Here is a 21878-nt window from a genome sequence, read left to right on the forward strand (position 1 = left end):
GGGCCCTTTTGGAGGTGGGGGGGTGAAGTTTGCACTGAATCTGCCAGGATGTTGGCAATATCAGTAGGTTCAGTATATTTTGTGCTATTTTGCACTAGTTCAGTGCATATCTGCGAGTTGCCACTTAGATTCTTAACATAACTAAAGGCGGCTTTGTGGTGATCTTTTGAATCCTTGGCTATTTTTCATTCGAAGTTAGCCTTGGATGATTTCATGAGGGACCTTAGTTTCTTACGGATACTGATCAGGGACGTCTTTCCTTCTTGGGATTTACTTTTTTTCTGAATTAGTTTTTCTCCTTCTGTTGTATAGCCTGTTTATTGCAGGGGTCCACCAAACTGGTTTCCTTCTCTTAGAGGAGTGAGTCTTGGTTTTGCTGGGGATGGCATGATCCATGCATCCTTGTAGGTGCTCAGAGTGCATTTGTAAAGGTTTCTGCATCTTGGGCAGCGTTACCCTTTAGCGTGGGGGCTGTGAAACTTACCACCTCTGTCTTAAGTAAGGTGAAGTTTGCTTTAGAAAAGTTTTTTACTGTGGTTTCCTTAGTTGGGGGTGGTGGCGAGGTGTGGACATCCAGAGTGATTAGTTTATGGTCTGATCTAACCAGTGACTTGTTAACCTCAGGTGTGGAACACCTGTCGCCCATGTTGGTGATGACCAGGTCCAGTATGTTTTCACCTCTGGTAGGGGAGTTTACCAGCTGATCCGGGGCATTTGAGCTGATGAATTCCAGGAAGCGCTGGGCCTGGGAATTTGTACTCTAGTAGTTTTCTCAGTGAATGGTAAGGTAATTGAAACTGCCCAATATCAGGGTGTTTGGTAGGACCTTCATGTTTTCCAGTGTCTCCAGAAAAGTGAAGTGGTGGTCCTGGGTCATGTAGGGTGTTCTGTAGCAGGCCACAATTTGCATTGCAGATTTGCCCGATGTTAGTTGCACATGGATGATCTCAGAGGTATCATGCTGCGCCACTAACCTGAAGGTATAGGTATCCTTGAGGAATATGGATACACCCCCTCCTTTTGTGTTTCGGTCCGTGTTCTGTGGACGAAACGTGTGGTAGGAGTTGTAGCCCGGTAGTGCTGGGGTGCTCTCTGGAGCCTTGAACCATGTTTCAGTTACTGCACAGATGTCGACGTTCTCCATACTGAAGAGTGCTTCGAGCATGTGCATTTTGAGATTTAAACTCCTGGCGTAGAGTAGCATAACCCTCAGTTTTTTGTTAACTGTGCTGTTTACGGAGGTGGGTTTGACTTTTGAGCCTTGCCTAAAAAAGGCACTATGGGGGCAGCAAGAGCCTTGACCAGTATTCGAAAGCCTAGGGGTGACAGGTGCAAGTCGTCTCTTGCAAAGCAACGCGGCTTGTCGAGCATGTCGTCCCAGGCTGACAGACACTGGATCCCCTTTGAATGACACCAGAAGCTTAGCCAATTGTTGAAATTGACAATTTTTCTTTATACTGAAGTATCATTCTTGGTGAGGGCAGGATGCTACTCAGGGTCAGGGTCATACCAGCCTGGGCTGCATGACCAGAGAGCTCTTCCATGTCTCTTTTCATGTAGTCCAGGGAGGTATGTCTCAGGTCATTCACACCAACATGAACAATGACAGAGTCATAATTGTACTTGTTCTGGAATTACCTAAGTGCTTGTGTTATGTGGCGGATTCTGGCTCCCAACGGGCAGCTAACAGTAACCTTCTGCTTGCCCAGCCTAAATAAGTGGGACGTCAGTGTGCCTGACTATAGAGTCACCTATTACTAGTGTGTTAGGTATGTTACTTCGCCTTAAGGGCTGTGATTGTGCGGCACACTGATTTTCTGTTTTATGTGTTGTCTGCTTTGTGACGGGAAGTGCAAGTTGTTTGGGTGTCTGCTATGGAGGTCTCGGATGCTTTTTCAGGTTTTTATTTAGAGCCTCCGAGTATGATTTTGTGTATTTATGTGTATTTTTTGTCAGTGCTGTTTTAGTAGGTCTGTGTGTGGCTGGAGGTGTGGTGCAAGTGTTAACCTTCTCCTCTTGACTGTCTGTTTCAGTCTTGGGTGGAGACAGCTTAGCTTCCAGTTTGACTGTATAATTGCATCTCTCGCACATGTTAGTGTTTTGTGGTAGGAGGAGAGGGTTGTCTGTGTACATGAGGCAGTTGTAACATTGCCTCAGGATACCCAGATTCACCAGCTGGACTGGAGAGTGAACCATGTCTGCTTAGAACTACATAAAATGGAAAAAAAAAAAAACCCTTTCTTAATGTTTTTGTATAAAAAAAAGAGTAGCCCTGGCCTTGTAGTAGTACTGTGCGCAAAGCCACGTCAGAATACTTTCCCTACTCCGAAGTACACCCATCTGACAGTAAGTAGCATAACTATGGGACAAATAACAGCCAAAATTACAGGTGCAAACTCCATCTAAAACACCACCTGAAAGGTCTAATACTGAGTTTTGCAATTCACTGCTTCAGATTGAATCTGAAATCCAGTTTATTTTTCCAATAGTGAGCCATGAATAACATTCATTCCACTACTGTTTCTAGTGAAGAACTGTGAACAAGTCAGTGATGGCATACAGAAATGCATGCCTTCTGAAACAGTAAAACATAACATTAGGGTTTTAACCTGCCTACATTGTCTTCATCCTGCTTAGCTTTTTACACAGCAGTCCCTTATTCCCTATACGGCTTATGCTTAACCACTTCCCACCATATACAGAAGCTTGCCAAGTGGGTGGGGCAGTCTTATTAAAGCAATGTTGCTGAACAGTTTTAAGTTCTAATGCCCATTGGCATCAACAGTGGAGCATTTGCAGCAGCAAAATGGCTTGCTCTTAGTTCACAATTTATTTCGTTCATAGCTCCTTAAACTTCAATTTTCACAACTTTCTGTGCTTACAGATTTTTTTTTTTGCTTTTATCCCCACACATACTAGCATTGAAGCAGTCCCAGAAACAAGAAAAAGCAGAACAGAATTGTTAACAGGAGCAATGCCACAATTTCCAAGGAAGGTGCCAATTCTTAAAAGAACTCCCAAACATCAACAAAAATAATTTGCTAAAGTACCACATTTCACCTGACTGACCACAGTGCACCAAAAGCTAATACTCGTGACAACTTTGTTAGTACCCACGTTGGTGTCCCAGAGACCTTGCAAAGATCAGACAATTCAACCTCCGAGGAACCCAACGCATTTCACTATCCCAACACTAATTCGGTGTTCAAAATGTTTCAGTCCTCCTTGGAGTACAAACACACTTTTGGTTCATAGCTAAGTACTAGGCTATCTGCTTAAGGGCATTTATAAGCCTAGCCAGAGTGTGTTGGCTTTCGCCACCCCCTTAGATTAGTTCCCTGTGCCTCTGACCAGCAGAGTCATTAGTTTCCTGCGCCTCTGTCCAGCAGAGCCACTGCAGTGATCCCTGGGGTAAATTTTCCGTTTCCCATCCACCGTCAACGTTTCTCTTGAAGAGTGCTAGTGAAGGGCTCTGTCTGATGTATACTGGAATCTTGTTCCAAAGCATGGAGAGTCTCTGGGTCAGGAATCTATCCCTTCAGCACGTCCTATTTACCGTCGTGGTAAGGTTTATATCCCTAGAACGTGTGGCTCTCAGGGATTTGTTTTTTTTTTTTAGGTGGAGCATATCAATCAATTCTGGGTTGGACATGGCCTTGTATGTCAAGCAGAGATCATCTCCGAGTAAGCGGTATGCAACAGAGTACAGCTGGAGTTTCTTTAGTCGGGCTGCATAGGTCCATCTGTTTGATGGCCAGTAATCCTCTTGGCGAGGTACTTTTGTGGTCTTTCCAGCTGTTGCAGCTGTCTTGTAAGGTACATCCCAAATGGGGCGTAATACGTGATGACTAGAGAGACACAATAACCTCCTTTGTTCTGGATGAGAACCCTTTTGAGATTAGGTGGGCCACGTAGAAGGATTTTCTAACCACCTTGGCAATATGATTATCAAAGGAGAGATTGCTATCTACTTGGGTCCCCCAGACCCCTCATTATTTTTTCTGTATTTAGGGGACTACCACCTATGTGGTAGTTCACGGGTACTTTGTTTTTTCCAAAGGGGATGACTATGCACTTTTTGGCATTCAGCTTGAGGCCATGATTTTGACACCAGGTATCCGTCTCAGTGAGACCCTTCTGGAGGGTGTCTGTATCAGCCAGATAATCAATTATGGCCCCTAGTTTGCAGTAATCTGAGAACTTGGTCAGCCAAAGTCCTCCTGTGCTTGCCTGTACCTCTGAAAAGTATATACCGAACAGGAGGGATCCTAGAACTGAGCCCTGGGGGACGCCACTTGTAACTGGTTTAGAGTCAGACCTAGAGTCTGCGACACTGTGTGAGTTCTGTCCGTGAGCCAATTTGCAACCCATCTCGTGATGTAGGGGTTAATGTTCAGGTTGGTGAGTTTGTCTATAATACCGGAATGGGGAATGGTGTCGAAAGCCTTTGCGAGGTCTAGGTAGGCTGTGTGGACCTACTTACCCTCATCTAATGCCTTGATACCTGTCTCAAAGAAGTCCACCAGGTTTAGGAGGCATGATCTGCCCTTAAAGCCAAACTGGGTGGGGTCCAAAGTTTTGAGATTCCCAATGTCTCTGTTATGGAGTTCCATGATGCATTCCATAGCCTTGCAGACCAGGCTAGTCAGGCTTATAGGGCAATAGTTCCTGGGGTCTGTTGTGGCTCCACCTTTGTGGAGTGGGATAACTGTTGCTGTGCGCCACTCTGTGGGTACGTAGCCTGTAGAGCGGCTGAGTTTGAACAGTGCGTTTAGGTGAGGGGTTAGTTCATTTTGGAGCTCTTGTAAGACACAGCCTGGGACACCGCCCGGTCCCATTGTGGCTGTGTTTCTGGCTTTGGATAGGGCTGTTTTAACCTGCTTTATGGGCCCTTTAGGGGGTGAGAGGGGTGTGAAGTTTGCACTGAACCTGTCGCCAAAATGTTGGCAATATCAGTCGGTTCAGTGTATTTTGTGTCATTCTGCACCAACTCAGAGCAGATCTGAGAGTTTCCACTAGGTTCTTAACATAGCTAAAGAACGCTTTGTGGTTATCTTTGGAGTCCTTGGCAATTTTTCTTTCGAAGCTAGCCTTAGATGATTTAATGAGGGATCGTAGTTTCTTGCCAATACTGATCAGGTACGTCTTTCCTTCTAGGGATTTTGCTCTTATCTGTACTAATTTCTTCCTTCTATTGTAGAGCCTGTTTATGGCAGGGGTCCACCAGACTGGTTTCCTTTTCTTGGAAGAGTCAGTCTTGGTTTTACTTGAGATAGCACAATCCATGCATTCCTGCAGATAATCACAGAGTGCCTTTGTATAGGTTTCAGCAGCTTGGACAGCATTGTCCATTGGCGTGGGGGCTGTGAACCTTTCCACCTCGGTCTTAAGCAACGTGAAGTTTGCTTTTGAAATGTTTTCACGGTGGTTTTCTTGACTGGGGTTGGGGGCGGAATGTGACTATCCAGAGTGATTAGTCTATGGTCTGATCTAACCAGCGAGGGGTTGACATCAGGTGTGGTCGCCCATGTTGGTGAGGACCAGGTCCAGTATGTTGTTCCCTCTGGTGGGGGTGTTGACCAGTTGATCCAGGGCGTTCGAGTTTATAAATTCAAGCGTTGGGCAAGGGAGTTAGTACTCGAGTAGTTCTCCCAGTTAATGTTTGGGTTTGCCCGGGAGTATTCCAATACAGCTCAAGAAACAGGAATAAATCAACAAGCATACAAGACAGTTCAAACCTCAGACTGACGTGGGTCCATGCAGAGAACATCTTTGTAGGTATCTGCAAAAGTTTAAGAGGGGAAAAATGAGAACACCTTCTCCTGCTTTCTCTAGCAAGGATGAAGAAGATATTTTAAATGATGCATATTCATTTTCCTTCTAGTCGTGATGTGGACACCAGCAGGAATTCTCATCACTCCTCAGGACTTCCATCATAAACGTCTTTTCTGGATACAATGAATTATATGGGAACATTTTTTTTAAACAGGCCTGCACTTGACAGGATGTACAACACACAGCTGAACAGATAGCAGGATTAAACTTGACTTGACTAATGTGCTGTGTACATCCTACTATTCATCTGCAGTTAAAAAGTGAAAAAAAAAAGTGCCTTTAGCAACCTCATTCTTGCATACAGACCCATGATTATTAAATAATTATGGGGAAGAGGTTTACATATCTTGTACTTATAACAGTTAAAGCACTTATTTTAGAACACAGTATTTTATTCCGGAACAGAATGAAGAGAGCCCGAACTTGCATTACATTCCTAGTAGCTATATTAATAACAGGATAGAGAAACTGCTTGTTACCTCAGACAAAACAGGAGCACATACACTAAAATGTACAGTGCTGCTGATGTTACTTTAAGGGCCAGCCACGTCAGAAATTAGATTGGAACCTTTTATGTTAGGAGGAGAGTGCTGAATGATCCTGCAGTATATTTATTTGATAAATGAGCAGATAAGATACACAGTCTCTCTCTTTACAGAAAGGCCACATCAAATCACTTTGAAAGATGCTTACGATTACACTCCAAATAAGCCATTTTATATGGGCTTTCTTCCCAGAATAGAACAAAAGCTCTACAACGTGAAAAGTCCATCAGGAATTCAAGCTCCTTTAAGTAGATACAACCAAAGATCTTCACAATGACTACCACCCTGTTCCCGGCCCTGTATCAGTATCCCAAGAAGAAAAAAGTTCCTGCTTGGCAAAGATTTACTACAAACATTTTAAGAAGGTTATTCAACGCTGTTCATATACCAAGCTTGCACCTTGTTACATAAATATGGTATACCTCATCAGGTACTGCAAGTTCTACAAAAATTACAGATCAGCTTTTGTCGACTTACACAAATGCACATTTACACTAATGTCATCAAAGCTTTTATTCCAGGTTCTTTTATCTCCCCAAAAATATACCACCTCAAGACAAGTTGTTTGAGGTCTAAGCATTTTGTGATTACTTGAACTTTCAGGATGGTAACCCCACACAATGCATTACGATGAATACAAAACTTAACATGGCAACTCTGGACATGACAGATGCTCACACTTGTATATCAGCGTGACCTTCTCGCAAAACATCTTTCAGATTTCAAATGGTACAGTACCATTTCAATTTTCTCGTCTGTCATTTGGATCACCCACAACCCCTAGAGTATTTATAAAATGATTAACTCCAGTGTTTGCACACCTCAGAAAGCAAAACCACCATCTCCTCTCTCTGGATGACTGCATGAGAACTTGAAACTTTGGTGCTTTTACACAAAGCACCAGATACAACAGCACCAGATACAACAGTCCTGCAGATTTTAGGTTTGTTCTTTTAAAGAATGTTGATATGTTTTATGCAATAATTTTACCAAGTCAGTCACTAAATAATCAAAAACAAACAGGAGACTAGACAGTATAAACTGATAAAACCAAGACCCATTCATATGCCAGCTCAAATAGGAAAGTCCAAACAGGAAAAAAAAAGACAGCCATGGGCCACCACACACAAGTAGATTCTGCAGCTGCAGGAGCTTGATAAGTAATAAAAGCTTGCCGTTTTAACGGTTCTAGGAAACTAACGACAGCTACTATGAGATAGAGCAGGAAGCCAAACATGGGAAGGCACAGCTCTTCAGATTAACTCTGGGGCACACAAGAGTGGAGAAAAAGGCGACTCCACTGTCGCTTAATGTAGTTTCGGAAAACTTGCTTTGCTGTTTTCATGTCTGCAGAAACTAACCGTGGTAACCTGCTGTGGTCCCACCAGCAGTCTGTGCAGGACGTGTGTAATATGTAGGTAACAGGTACTCTTATGCACCCTTGCCAAGGAGTTCCTGCCTGCTCAATCTGGTGGACTTCTTTGAGAAAGTCAACAAGGCCACAGATGAGATTAAGTCAGTGTACACCACCTACCTTGACCTGCATATGACACCCCACTCGGGTATTATAAACTCAAAAAATTGGGCATAACTCTCCAAGTCACCAGATGGTGAGCCAGATGGCTCACAGATGGGACACATTATTAGTGTGAGGAAATCCAGCAACAGGCCAGTCACCAGTGGAGTACCACAGGACTCAGTGCTGTCCCGACTCCTGGTAGGGATTAAACTTCTCAAGACAGCAAAACAAATGTACATAATGAGTGGAGAGGGTAGTAGAGAAAAAGAAAAACATTTTTTTCGCCATCAGCAAGGCAATGACCACATAACCACTGCGTTTGTTAACTAGGCTAGAGCAGTTCAGTGTGCTTATGTCTGATAATACAGCGGGGTAAAGAACAAGTTCAACACCTTCACTAACAAAACACAAAGGCTGGGCAGCCATGTTCCATAACAGCAACGGCAATTCATGACTCAGACAATTATCTTCACCAGTTCTTAGGTACCCAATAAGCTAAGGAGCACTTCTTATTCACTCAACAGCCAAACAAGCCTCAGCCAAAATACTGAGAATAAAAGCATGCCATACTTAAGGGATTCAGTTATCCGTCATTATGGAAAGCTTGCACACAAATGTACAAAAATATCTATTTCATCTACTGCTGTCACTCCAGGTAGCACAACAGCAAATAACCACCAATCCTGTCTAGTTAAACCCATTTAACATAACGAGACAGCTTTAAAAAAAGCAACGGAGAAAGGAAAATCTCTGTTAGCTGTCTCGCTATGTTAAACTCCTTTAACCTAGCGAGACAGTTTCTAAAAAGCAACGGAGATCTTGCGTTCTCCGTTGCTGTAAAAAAAAAAAAAAAGACTTGTACTAATGGAAAAAGTCCGTGCGACTGGACCTTTTTCCATTAGGACAAGTCTTTGATTTACAACGTGCATGCTGACCAATCAGCGTGCAAGTTTTGGAATATTAATTGGGGGGGGGGTCGTTGTATAATTAGCCTTCCTGAATAATGCCGACTTCCTAATCAGACTTGTCACCTACTCATGACTGCACTCTGGAAATTAGGAGGTACAACAAGCAATACAAGAGCACACACCATTATAAAAATATGCAGGTGTATCTGAATTTGTGTGCTAAAACATCAAACTGCATTTTATTTTACTCCATTATTTTTTTATACATGTGCTGAGCAAACCCACTGGACACAAGTGCCCCTTATCAGGGACAGCCCAGGAGCAATGTCTGCTTAAAATGATTTGCTTTGAGTCACACAGTAGACAAATGGATGTGTAAAGAATCAAACCCTGCACCCAAAACTACAGACAGCAGCTCTAACAGCTTGGAGCTGTAATCCACTGTGTTAGCAAGTCTATCACCTTCCACATTCTTTAATTACAACTCTTGCAGGCTGGCAGTGGTCTGAAATATACTACTGACAAAGGAAATTGCAACATACAATAAAAAGATGCAAGGTCCAACCCCCTCAATACTTGCAATCAAATAACCCTTTTAGTCATGTCCAAAACTTTCATATCCTTTCCAGTGGAAAGGTCACCAAAATTACTCTTGCTACCTCATTTTACAACTGCAAAGTCCACATACTGAAGGTGCAGAACTACAGTCCCTACTAATTAAGACAATAATTCATCAGAAATATTCCATTTTCCAACCACCAGAACACCTTCATCAGGGTCTTGGAAAACAAATTTCAAAATAATCAGAGAAATTTAGAAATTTAAGCAAGCCTCTCTCTAGTTTTTCTGCCTTGCAGTAGACATGTTCACAAATTTGAATAAAATAGTAAAACTCACGTCCACAGAGGGATTATTCATGTCCATTCCTTCACAATGCTTTAGTAAAATATGAATGTAATTAACTTCGTGTTCTGTAACACTACCCAATCATTATGCATACACTCTGCCTATTACTCCCATTAGCTTATTGCAAATCCAAGTCAACAGTATAACATTTTTGGTTTATTCCTCTCACCAAACATAAAATCAGTTGCCCCCCCCCCCCCATATGTCTGAGGCGAAGAACTTATGTTTTTGCTGCTTGCATCTTTCTCAGTGAAGTGATATGCTGAAGAAGGGCTTGTGTCAAAGCTGTTCCCTATTCCATATCATAATTTATCTAGCTCAAGGGCAAGGGAAACAGTATTATTTTTAAATGTCCTCTCTGCTCTTATTAAAATGTTCGCTACCTACTCAGACAACACAAATACACTTCCCAAACGAATAATTAAACGTGAATTTAACCCAGATGAAAAAACAATTAGACAAAGAACACCAAGGATACTGCAATTACACCACTTGCACTAAAGCTGAACGAAGACATGTAAGCAACACTAAAACTCTGTTTAACTCCTATCCAACATACTACAAGAGAAATCAACTGTTAGAAAAGATTCCAAATAAAAACAACGATATGTGATAAAGGGCTGCCATTTGTAGTTTTCAGTTAACAAAACACCCAACCAGTGCTTACAGCAACTACTCAAAAAGCAAACTTCAGACTTACAGCAGAAACTTTTCATGATGCAATAAGCCTGATTAGTTTTCATATTATCACATGGGTGCAAGGCCATATCTCTCAACTGTCTCTAATTTGTAGGAACACCCCTAATTTATACTCAGAATTTTGCCCCATACCTACTAAAACTGGACATTTTTGAGAAGTTCTAAATTAGCAGGATCAGTGTTCAAGTGTCCCTAATTTGGGACCTACTAACCATACCCCTCAACTTGTTTGCTCAAGATTTCTGAACAAAGCCAAAAATAATGGTGGGGACAAATGTCCATAGCCAGGAGCAGAGATGCCGGGATAACAGTCAAAAACTAAGCTATGTGCAGGTGAAAGTACTCTGTACAGGTTTAACCATATTGTTTCAACTTCTTTGCTCCAGCATTCTGGACAAACCCAAAAATAATGGTAGTGACAAAGGCCCAAAAAAACAGGAACAATTTAAAATTTTAGCTAAATCACTTATAAAGTTAGTAAAACAGTTTTTGCAACATGTATTTTCTAAATGCAACAAGCAGTAAGAAACTCTGATGCCCTAGATTATTGACCAACTTGTAATCCTCAGCAATTACTATGAAAAAAAATTCGAAGGGAAGGCAAAAACATGAAGCACAATTGGGAACAGTTGAAAAGTTGTATTTTTTTAAAGCAAGCTTATCTATAATAAATATCAAACAAGGAAATATGATTCTCAGGCAATAATCAAAAGTTTCAAAATTTGTATTGTTATAAGCATGTTATAGTGTTAGACAACATGATCTTAATTGTGTATATATAAGCAAAAAAAAATTTTTGCAGTATTTAGTTTTCTAAATATATAGTTTAATGTTTTAATAGTGCATGTTAATATTTGTACTGTTACAAATTATCATTAACAGGCCCCAAATTATGATGCCACTGTGGGTTCAGGTGGTGTCATGTGATCATACGGTTTATAAACTTGAGTTTGTTGTTTCAAACTTTTCTTCTGATGAAATCCTGTTTGTAGAAGGATGAAAGCACTTAACAACTACTATATTCAAGTGTGCAATACTCAATTAATGAGGCAACTCACAGAAGACCATACCAGTAAATATGCTGATTGTTCAGCAACTAGAAAAATCTGAGGATAAAGACTTAGTCCTGCAGTCTCTCTCTACATTCCAGGAGACCCGGTAATCACACAGTATGTGCACGTGCTGGAAGAGAGAATGGACAAACAAGGCTATAAAGGCCTAAGTTCTCTGTCAGTGGATGCACCTTACATGGAGTACTCCTACACTTTTCCACAGATTCACAACTCCCAGCATAAGAGAAAGAGAAAACATTTTACTAAGTAGACATAGTATACTACGCCCAAGAACGTGAGATAAAACCTACAATATTTACAGCTTCAAGTAAACAGAAGTTACAGCAAGACCATATCTACCTTGCCAGTACCCGCCCTTAGGCCTTACCTCTCTTTTCAAGGATAGCCACAACAGTCATACCAGGGGTGAATTTATGAATACCCAGACTGTCCACCTCCTTTTTAAAGGCAGACTGCTTAACCTGAAGAGGACATTGTTCCACAAAAGGGGTAGCCACTGCAAGACAAATCACTGTCATTTATTTCTTGGAGCAGACTTAGAAGCCTAGCCTTAGTGCTAGCAGAACTGTTGGACTTACTGAGATACAAGACATCTAGAACTACTCAACCCCTTATGGCAATATAAGTAAAGACTTGGGTCGCCCCTAAAAAATCTACATCAAACTTGATACAGTAGTTCAGATCTTTCAGGGCTCCTTATAATTTTTAGTTACAAAGTTAGGAGAGCTTTCCATTCGATTTATATACTTAGTAAAATACATCCAAAAGGGTGCAATGTACTTAATGGTCTACCCAATGCAGAGGAGAGGACATCTTTTGATATTGAAGACCTTTTATTACGAGCTGTGCAAGGTAAAACTATTTCCTAACCACTGTTGCAATGTGATTGTCAAGTGTAAAGCAGCTGTCCATTCAAGTACCCAGGCCTCTTAACTTTTTCGTTTTCAATTAAATTTACTGTGCTACAAGATGGAACTAGGAGGTGCTTACCAAATGCCACAATGTTGCACTTTTTGGCATTGAGCTCGAGACCATTTTTAGTACACCAGCTACTGACAAGTGTAAACACCAGATGGAGTACATGTAATGTTGGGAGGCGGGGGGGTCTTTACAACAACTCCCAGGTTACAATTGTCCTCAAACTTTGTCAACCAAAGATCCTCGTTTGATAGTGGATACTTAAGAGGTAGAAGCAGAACAGTAGAATTTGCAGCACAGATTCCTGTGGAACTCCACTGGTCCCATTCATGGTCTCAGAGGATGGGTCCCCAACTCTTATAACGAGACCTGTCTCTATGCCAGTTGGCTAGCCACCTAACCATATATGGATCAATTTGGAGCTCCATCAACACTCATATTATACTTGCATGTGGCATGGTATTAAATGCTATGGCGAGGTCAAGGTATACTAATGTTGTCCACAGTCTAAAGCCTGAGCAACTCTTTCAAAGAAGTTCAGAAGATTTATTAGACAGGATCTGCCCTCAACAAAGCCAAACTTCTGGGGTACAGTCGGATAAGATTTTCAGTATCACACTAAATTAGGTCAGTTACGATACATTTCATGGCCTTGCATGCAAGACTTGTTGGTTTGATGGGTCTGTAATTCCTGGTGTCTGTGGAGGTACCACCATTCTGGAGCGGCATCACACAGTATGTGCACGTGCTGTGGGATACTCCAGTGGGACAAAGCCAATGGCTACACTCAGGCTGAAGAGACACAGGAGTGAAACCACCAATACTTGCTTACTCCTATTAATTATACAGCCATATATGCTGTTGGGCCCCATGGAAGGAGTAGCCTCTGTTTTAAAGTGTGCCTTCACTGCGTGCTCTTTTGTGATGGTTGGCAGCTTGATTTTATCAGGGATAAGTGGGTTTCGAATAGATGTCTCTGGAGGGAAGCTGGAACTAAATTTGCCTGTATGTTGGCAATATTCACTGACAAGGCATGTTATCCGGATAGGCAAATCTACTTCTTGCAAATAAGTTAATTTTCATCTATAAAATCCGAGTGCATATTATACACTGTCTTGTTTACAAACTACGGATTTCATGCTCTCTTATCCCTGCTTGTCAGTCTGGTTATGCAAAGTTTGAACATCTTTGTGTCAATGCACTGAGAGTAAACTCATGGCAACTCATATTCATGGCCAATCATGACCGTACCTTATGAAGGTTTAGGAGAATGCGGCTGTTTTCACACCACTTCCTTGCCCCAGAAATCAGTAAGGAAATGAACCTGCAGGGAATGAAGTCTGGAACTTTACTTTGAATCATTATCTGCCCTATCAGAACACAGACATTTCCACTTCCGATAAGAAATTTATTACTAGCGGTGATAGATTCGTATCTCACAGGCTCTCTCATCTATGGAATAAACTTCCAATCTTCATAAAAGCAAAGCACACCCCTCACTCTCTTCAAAAATAATTTGTATAAATGGATAGGGAACTGTAAATTCACTCCCAGAGTACCGCGCATGTCCTTTATGGACAGAGGCAGTCTGTGAAATGACTCGGGGCTCCAACACCCAAAGACCCATTACCCTGATACTACCCCATCCCATATCTGTGGAATTAAGATATGGGCAACATCATTCTAATATTATGATATCCTGGGTATTACTGTGTCATTAGCGTATTAATCATCTATGAACCTATGGATCACAGTAGTTAGTGCCACTCCGAATAAGCGCTGAGCTTTTTTCCCCCTGGCATAATTAGAGAAGAATTTGTAGTTGTATTTGGCTTCTGTAGCTAGTCTGAGATCATGGTGATACTTTCATTTTGTATGCTTTTTTAGTTTGTTTAATGTGTTCCTTAATTTAGGTTGTCATTTACTCTGCTATACTAGTTTAGGAGTTTCTTCGGTACTTGCACATTATCGTAACTACTTTTCCCACAGGGAAAACAGCTGTTTTCCAAGCTGTAGTCGTGACGATCAAAGTAGTAAAAGTTTCTAATGAGGACAATACACTAGCCCTTACGACATCTTTCTGCCTTTCTGGCAGGGTCTGATCAACCACAAACACCACCACTTTGGCTAAAAAAATTTACAAAGGACATTCTGACATGGTTTATACTAAAGACACATACATACACTTCAATCGCCTGCTACATTTAGAATATTAGGTAGTGAGTCTGGAATGTGGTTGCAATAATATGCATGTACTGTTTCTTCCTTTTATTTCATAATTTATTAATGCCAGAGGACCACCAAGCTGGTTTGCTTTTATTCTCTCCATTTGCTTGGATCTAGTTGGAATTGCTAATTTAATACATTTGCCCAGATGTGAGCAGACCTTTTCTGCATAACTCTTTGCAGTATCGACATTATGGGTAAAACACAATTACACTCAAATTTAGAGACTTCCCCACTGAATTGTACATTTAAAGTCCTTGAACTCTGTAATACTTATTTCTGACAGTTTGGATATTTTGATGGAGGTGGTTACTAATTTCTCATCTGACTTGATCAATAAGGGGGGTGCCTTGGGGTCTGTTACATACAGATGCTAAATTTGTTAAAACCAGGACAAGTATATTCTTTTCACTAGTGGGTTCTTTAATAAGTCTGGTCCACAGAGTTTTTATGTATAAAAAAATTCAAAGAATGTTTGTACATATCCTATGTTGGTGGCATAAGCCCCCCAGTTTATCACAAAGTAGATAAAATCACCTAGGATAACAGTGATCATATTCATCCAGAATATTAAGGAAATATTTAAATGGAAGCATGGACTGTGTACTAGAACATACTATGAACAGACAGCTGATATTATTTGCTTGACTTTCTATAAGCTCCACCTGGAGGTCCAGTTTCTTAACAAATATTGTTAGCCACCAGTGCCCATCGGGTGCAAATGAGTGGTAAGCACAAAACGCGGGTAATACAGGAGTGCTCACTTACACTATTTCTGTACCAACACATAAATGAATGTGCTCCAAATGCAAAAGGGTCTCAAGGTCTGGCAATCTGTTACTCAGACTTAAAGCACTCAGCACAATCACCTTGACATGGCCTAACGCTTGACTGGTTTTGGACATTAGGTTGGGAGGGTTATCAGCTGGACTGGTTTTGGACATTAGGTTGGGAGGGTTATCAGCTGGACGTTGCCTTAAAAAAAGTTCAACTGGGGCTATAAAGTTTTCACCAATACGCCGAAGCCCTGGAATGAAAGTTGCAAACCATCACTATCAAAGCAAGAGCGACTGTCAGCCATGTCTTCATATACAGACACCCTACTAGATCCCCATAACGACACAAAGCCAATCTTCTCATTTAAACCTCGGCATTATATGGTGATGGAAGGATTCTACAACTTAGATGCTCGCTCTCACGTGACTATACGAGATGTTTTAATGATACAATTGGTCATCACAGTTAGTTTATTTCTACGTTGTGCTTCTGTAGATTTTTCTCCCACCAGTGCTCCTCTATAAAAGTTCACACCCACCCAGGCGCGCATGTGGGCATTTCCAGTTAACAAATATAAATACATACATAAAAGATTAACGTGAAATTGTTTCCTGCCAAGTCAGCTGTTCTATAAACTCACAAGACAACTACTTTTTCCGAACACTAAAATCTGGAACTTTCAAAGCCCCTGAGTAACCACAGCTTCCGACACTGCACGTACTAAATCTTAAAACAATTATGCAGCAAGTTAACGTAAGTTTTTATTTGGGTGGGTTGCTTTACTCCTTACGTAACCAGAAGGAAAAATCCCAGTCACAGTCTTCTGCAATTCATACAGTCTCTCACTCGCTCATACTCAGCTACGGTGCAACTGTAACAACTGATCAGTTACTACTTAACTTACTATTTTATCTCGCAGGCCGGACAACGATATTTTGGAGAACCCGACTTACAAACATTACAAATCTGCATAGTAACTACCAAAGTAAACAGCTCCACATTAAAAAGTATTCCATGTGTTCTTTACTCTGTGTAGAACACAGCTGCAGATCATCATCGTCGTCAGACAGACATTGCTAATCCATTTCGGGCAAAAAAGGCGTGGCAATATTGTATCATAGTACTCCCCTAACGTTGGTTTGTGCTGAAGCGGGCGTGGCCTGTGTGATTGACGGCAAATGGCCGTGATGTCGTATGCAAATAATGCACGATTGACTTGCCATGCAGATTTTCCAGTGACATCATGCATACATAGGTGGTTGAGACATATGGAACTGGCCCCTGTACATAGGTTCATAGGTTTATACTAGGCTATCTGCCCTAAGGCATTTATAAGCCTAGCCCAAATTTTTGTGGCTTACGCCACCCCTTATATGAAAAAATACTGTGCCCATTAGTTTGTTGTGCCTCTGTCCAGCAGTGACACAGAGATGATTCCCGGGGTAAACCTACGATCTCCCATCCACAGGTCTAGATTTCTCTTGAACAGAGTCAGCGAGGTGCTCTGCCTCACATGGACCGGGATTTTATTCCACAGCATAGGGAGTCTCTGAGTGATAAATCTATCCCTCCAGCACGTCCTATTTATATCCGTGCTAAGGTTTAAGTCGCTTGCTCTAGTGGTTTTGGTGGATTTGGACTTTTTGAGGTGGAGCATGTCCATTAATTCCGGGTTGGACATGGCCTTGTATGTCAGGCACATGTCACCTCTGAGCAGACGGTATGCGACTGAATAGAGCTGGAGTTTCTTCAATCTGGCAGCATATGACAGATTTTGGAGTCCCTTTATCCTTTTGGTGAGGAACTTTTGGGGTCTCTCCAATTGCTGCAGATGTCGGTGGGATACATCCCGAATGGGGCATTGTACTCGATCATTGGTCTGATAAGTGAAGAGTACAGGGGACAATAACCTCACTAGATCTGGATGTGAATCCCTTCATGATCAGGTGGGCAATGTAGAAGGTCTTTCTAACCACTTTAGCAATGTGAGTGTCAAAGAAAGGCCACTGTCAACCTGGGTCCCCAGGTCCCTGATAACCTCTTCTGTGCTTAGTGGATTGCCACCTATATGGTAGCTTGGGGTTACCTTGTTTTTCCCGAAGGGTATGACTATACATTTTTGGCGTTTAACTTCAGGCCATGGCTCTGGCACCAGCTATCTGTTTCCGTGAGTCCCTTCTGAAGGATATCCGTGTCTGATGCACTTTCCACTATGGCGCCCAGTTTGCAGTCGCCTGCAAACTTTGTCAGCCAAAGTCCTCCTATGTTGGCCTGTACTTCTGAGAAGTAGATGCCAAACAATAGGGGGCCAAGGACCGAGCCCTGTGGGACACCACTTGTGACCGGCTTGGAGTCTGACACAGCGCCAGCAACTCTAACCCTGTGGGTTCTGTCCTTAAGCCAGTTTGCAACCCATCTTGTGACATATGGGTTTACATTTAAGCTGGTAGTTTTTCTACAATACCGAGTGGGGTATTGTGTCGAAAGCCTTGCAAGGTCAAGGTAGGCTGTATGGACTGCCTTTCCCTCAACAATGGCCTTGGTGACTGTTTCGAAGAAGTCGACCAAGTTCAAAAGGCATGATCTTCCCTTGACAAAGCCAAACTGGGTCGGGTCCAATGTCTGCAAGTCCCCTATATCTTTGTTTATGAGCTCCATTATGATCCTCTCCATAGCTTTGCAGACTAGACTTGTTAAGCTTATGGGGGTAATTACCAGGGTCCGTGAGGCGCCGCCTTTGTGGAGTGGGACAACAGTTGCCGTCGCCACTCCTTGGGCACGTATCCTGTGGTAAGGCTGAGATTAAACAGCTGCCTTATGTGCGGGTTTAATTCCTCATTTAGCTCGTAGCACACAGCCGGGGACACCATCCGGTCCCATTGATGCTGTGTTTTTAGCTTTAGAGAGCAGCTTTCACCTGCGCATTTGAGATGTCCGGGAGGCTACACTCGGCTGGGATAGTTATCTCTCCTTTAGGGGGGGGGAGAGGGGGGTGAAGTTTGCACTGAACCTGTCTGCCAGTATGTTGGCAATGTCTGTGGGTTCAGTGATTTTTGTATCATTTTGGACTAATTCTGAACATATCTGGGAGTTTCCACCCAGGTTCCTAACATAGCTGAAAAAGGCCTTATGATTGTCCTTTGAATCCATGGCAATTTTTCTCTTAAAATTGGCCTTAGTTGATTTTATGAGTGCTCATATTTTTTTACTAATAATGATCAGGGGTGACTTCCCTTTTATGGATTTTGTTCTATCATGTAATAGCTTTCTCCTCTTACTGTAAAGTTTGTTAATGGCTGGGGTCCACCAGACTGGATGTTTGCCCTTTGTGGAAAGAGTCTTGGTTTTATTTGGGATTGCCTGATCCATGCAGTCCTGGAGGTGTTCATAGAAGGCATTTGTAAGGGCTTCCGCAGCTTGGGTTGTGGTTTCCACTGGCTCAGGGGCCTTGAAGGATACCACACCAGTCTTGAGTAGTGTGAAGTTTGCTTTAGAGAAGTTCTTCACTATGGTCTTTTGTTTGGGGTGGGGGCGGGATGTGGATTTCCAGTGAGATTAGTTTATGATCAGATCTCACCAATGAGGGATATACTTCCGGTGTGGAGCATTTTGTCCCCATGTTTGTGACAATGAGATCTAGTATATTTTCTCCTCTCGTGGGAACAGTGACTAGCTGTTCCATGGCATTTGAATTTATGAACTCCAGGAACCGTTGGGCTAGAAAGTTAGGGCTTGAGTAATGTTCCCAGTCTATATTCGGGTAGTTGAAGTCACCCAATATGATGGTGTTTGGAGATACATTTATACCCTCCAGTGTCTTCAGGAAGGCTGTGTGGGGTTCCTGAGTTTGAGAGGGTGACCATGGCCTTGGTGTTTTTTAAGTCCTCCTAAGTCCTCTTTAAATAAATAAAAGTTGCTTTTCTTTGTTAGGCATTAATTACATAAGCTGAGGTATGGCTGGCCCTTTAGACATGTCATCCTTTCCGTTTTTATGAAGGTTTACAGTACATCATTCCTGTGTGTCGTCATTTTTATTTAGGATTACTGTACAATTTGGGATATTACAGTTTGAGCAATGCAGGTCACTATATGGTAATCTCATATTGAATTTCTTGGCAGTATTTTTTTTTTACATTTATAGAGATGTTGGCAATGTTTGTAAATGCTGGACAGCAATTTTATGAAAAACGAACCAAAAATATAAAACAAAAGTCTGTACATTCTGCGAACATCTGTACAGTTGGGAAGTATGATTACATGAGAGGCCATGGATAAGTTAAAAGATAGGGTAGGATACAAATACTAATCTTAAAAACGGACCAAAAATATGAGGCAAAACTATGTACATTCTACGAAAATCTGTACTGTTGAACGGTATGAATGAGAATCCGTGGACAAAGTGAAAGGTAATGTGGGATACAATTACTAAATTATTCACTGTTAGCATAGGTTCATAGGTGTGTACTAGGCCAACGGCCCTGGAGTCTTTACAAGCCTAGCCCATAGAAGTGCCCTAGCATCATGCCGCTGTTACTTCCCTGTGCCTCTATCGAGTAGAGTCAGTGGAGTGATCCCTGGGGTGAACTTTCATTTCCCATCATCCACTCATCAAGATTTCTCTTGAAAAGGGCCAGTGAGGTGCTCTGCTTGACATGTATGGGAAGTCTATTCCAGAGCGTGGGCAGTCTCTGGGTTATGAACCTGTCCCTCCAGCATGTTATGTTGATTGTGGTAATGAGGTTAAGGTCCATGGAGAATGTGGTGCGGAGGGATTGGGATTTCTTTAAGTGTAGCATTTCTAACAGGGCTGGGTCAGACATGGCTTTGTAAGTCAAGCAGAGATCACCTCTTAATAGACGATATGAGACAGAGAAAAGCTGTTTTTTTTAGTCTGTCCATGTAGGGCATGTATTTAAGGCTTAGGATTCTCTTCATGAAGTACTTTTGTGGCCTTTCCAGCTGTTGCAGGTGTTTAGTGAGGTGCACGCCAAACTGGGCATTATACTCGATGATTGGTCTAATGAGGGAAGAGTAGAGAGAGATTATGACCTCTTTCTTCTTGGATGCAAAACCCTTGGTAATGAGATGTGCCACATAGAAGGACTTTCTGACCACAGTGGCAATGGGGTGGTTGAAGGAGAGGTTGCTGTCAACCTGTGTCCCCAGATATCTTATAACACCTTCAGAGTTCAGTGGGCTACCATCAATGTGGTAATTAGTGGGAGCTGAGTTTTTCCCAAAGGGAATGACAATGCATTTTTTGGCATTAAGCTTAAGGTCATGGTTTCGACACCAGTCGTTGGTCTCAGTGAGACCTTTCTGTAGAATGTCTGTATTACTTGGGGAGTTAATAATGGCTCCCAGCTTGCAATCGTCAGTGAACTTGGTCAGCCAGAGTCCCTCTGTGTTGGCCTGGACTTCTGAGAAGTAGATGCCAAACAGGAGAGGACTCAGGACTGATCCCTGTGGGACACCACTCGTGACTGGTCAGCAGTCTGACTTCGAGTCTGCTTTCACATTGTGGGTTCTATCTGTGAGCCAATTTGTAACCCATTTAGTGATATAGGGGTTGATGCCTAGTTTGATGAGTCTATCAATAATTCCTGAGTAGGGAATGGTATCAAAGGCCTTGGCCAGATCAAGGTAGGCTGTATGAACTGTCTTGCCCTCATCCACAGCTCTGGTGACTGACTCAAAGATGTCAACCAGGTCGAGCAGGCATGATCTACCCTTCAAAAATCCAAATTGTTTGGGATCCAGAGTTTGGAGATTCCCTATATCCTTGTTAATTAGGTCCTTGACGATGTACTCCATAGCCTTACATATCAGACTCGTCAGGCTAATGGGGTGATAATTCCCAGGGTCTGTAGTCACTCTCCCTTTATGGAGAGGAATGACTGTAGCAGTGTGCCATTCTCTAAGGACAAAGCCTGAGGTGAGGCTGTGATTGAACAGGGCACACAGGTGTGGTGCCGGTTCACTTTGTAGTTCATGTAGAACACAGCCAGGAATATTGTCGGGTCCCATGGAAGCTGTATTCTTGGCCTTGGACAATGCAGCTTTAACCTGTGCTGCAGTAATGCTGGGTGCCTGGCATTCTTCTGGTATTGTAATTGGTCCTTTGGGAGGGGGGGTAAAGTTTGCATAGAATCTGTCGGCCAGTATGTTGGCAAAATCTGTTGGCTCAATGTAGGAGGTACCATTGTGCAGTAACTCAGAGCAAATCTGGGTATTGCCGTGGAGATTCTTGATATAACTGTAGAAGGCTTTGTGGTTGTTTTTAGTGTCTGCCACAATTCTGCCTTCATAGCTAGCTTTAGAGGTTTTGATGAGGGATGTCAACTTTTTGTTGAGGCTAATAAGGGAGTTTTTCCAGTTTTGGGACTTCACCTTTTTTTGCAACAGTTTCTTCCTTCTGTTGTAGTGCTTGTTAATGGCAGGGGACCACCAGACTGGCTTCCTTTTTTTGGAG

General features: G+C 42.3%; 1 protein-coding gene across 1 annotated transcript in view; it reads right to left on the reverse strand.

Moving 5' to 3' along the window:
• ZNHIT3 (zinc finger HIT-type containing 3) overlaps positions 1-16542 on the reverse strand; it is a 71334-nt gene extending 54792 nt beyond the window's left edge. Inside the window, exon 1 of the mRNA XM_044054570.1 lies at positions 16311-16542. Within this exon, the coding sequence (XP_043910505.1) occupies positions 16311-16378 (68 nt within the window). The 5' untranslated portion in view covers positions 16379-16542. The remainder of the gene's footprint in view (positions 1-16310) is intronic.
• Positions 16543-21878: the final 5336 nt, after the last annotated feature.

This window comes from Protopterus annectens, chromosome 13.part0 (genome assembly GCF_019279795.1).
Source record: "Protopterus annectens isolate FY-2018-M chromosome 13.part0, PAN1.0, whole genome shotgun sequence".
NCBI lineage: Eukaryota > Metazoa > Chordata > Ceratodontiformes > Protopteridae > Protopterus > Protopterus annectens.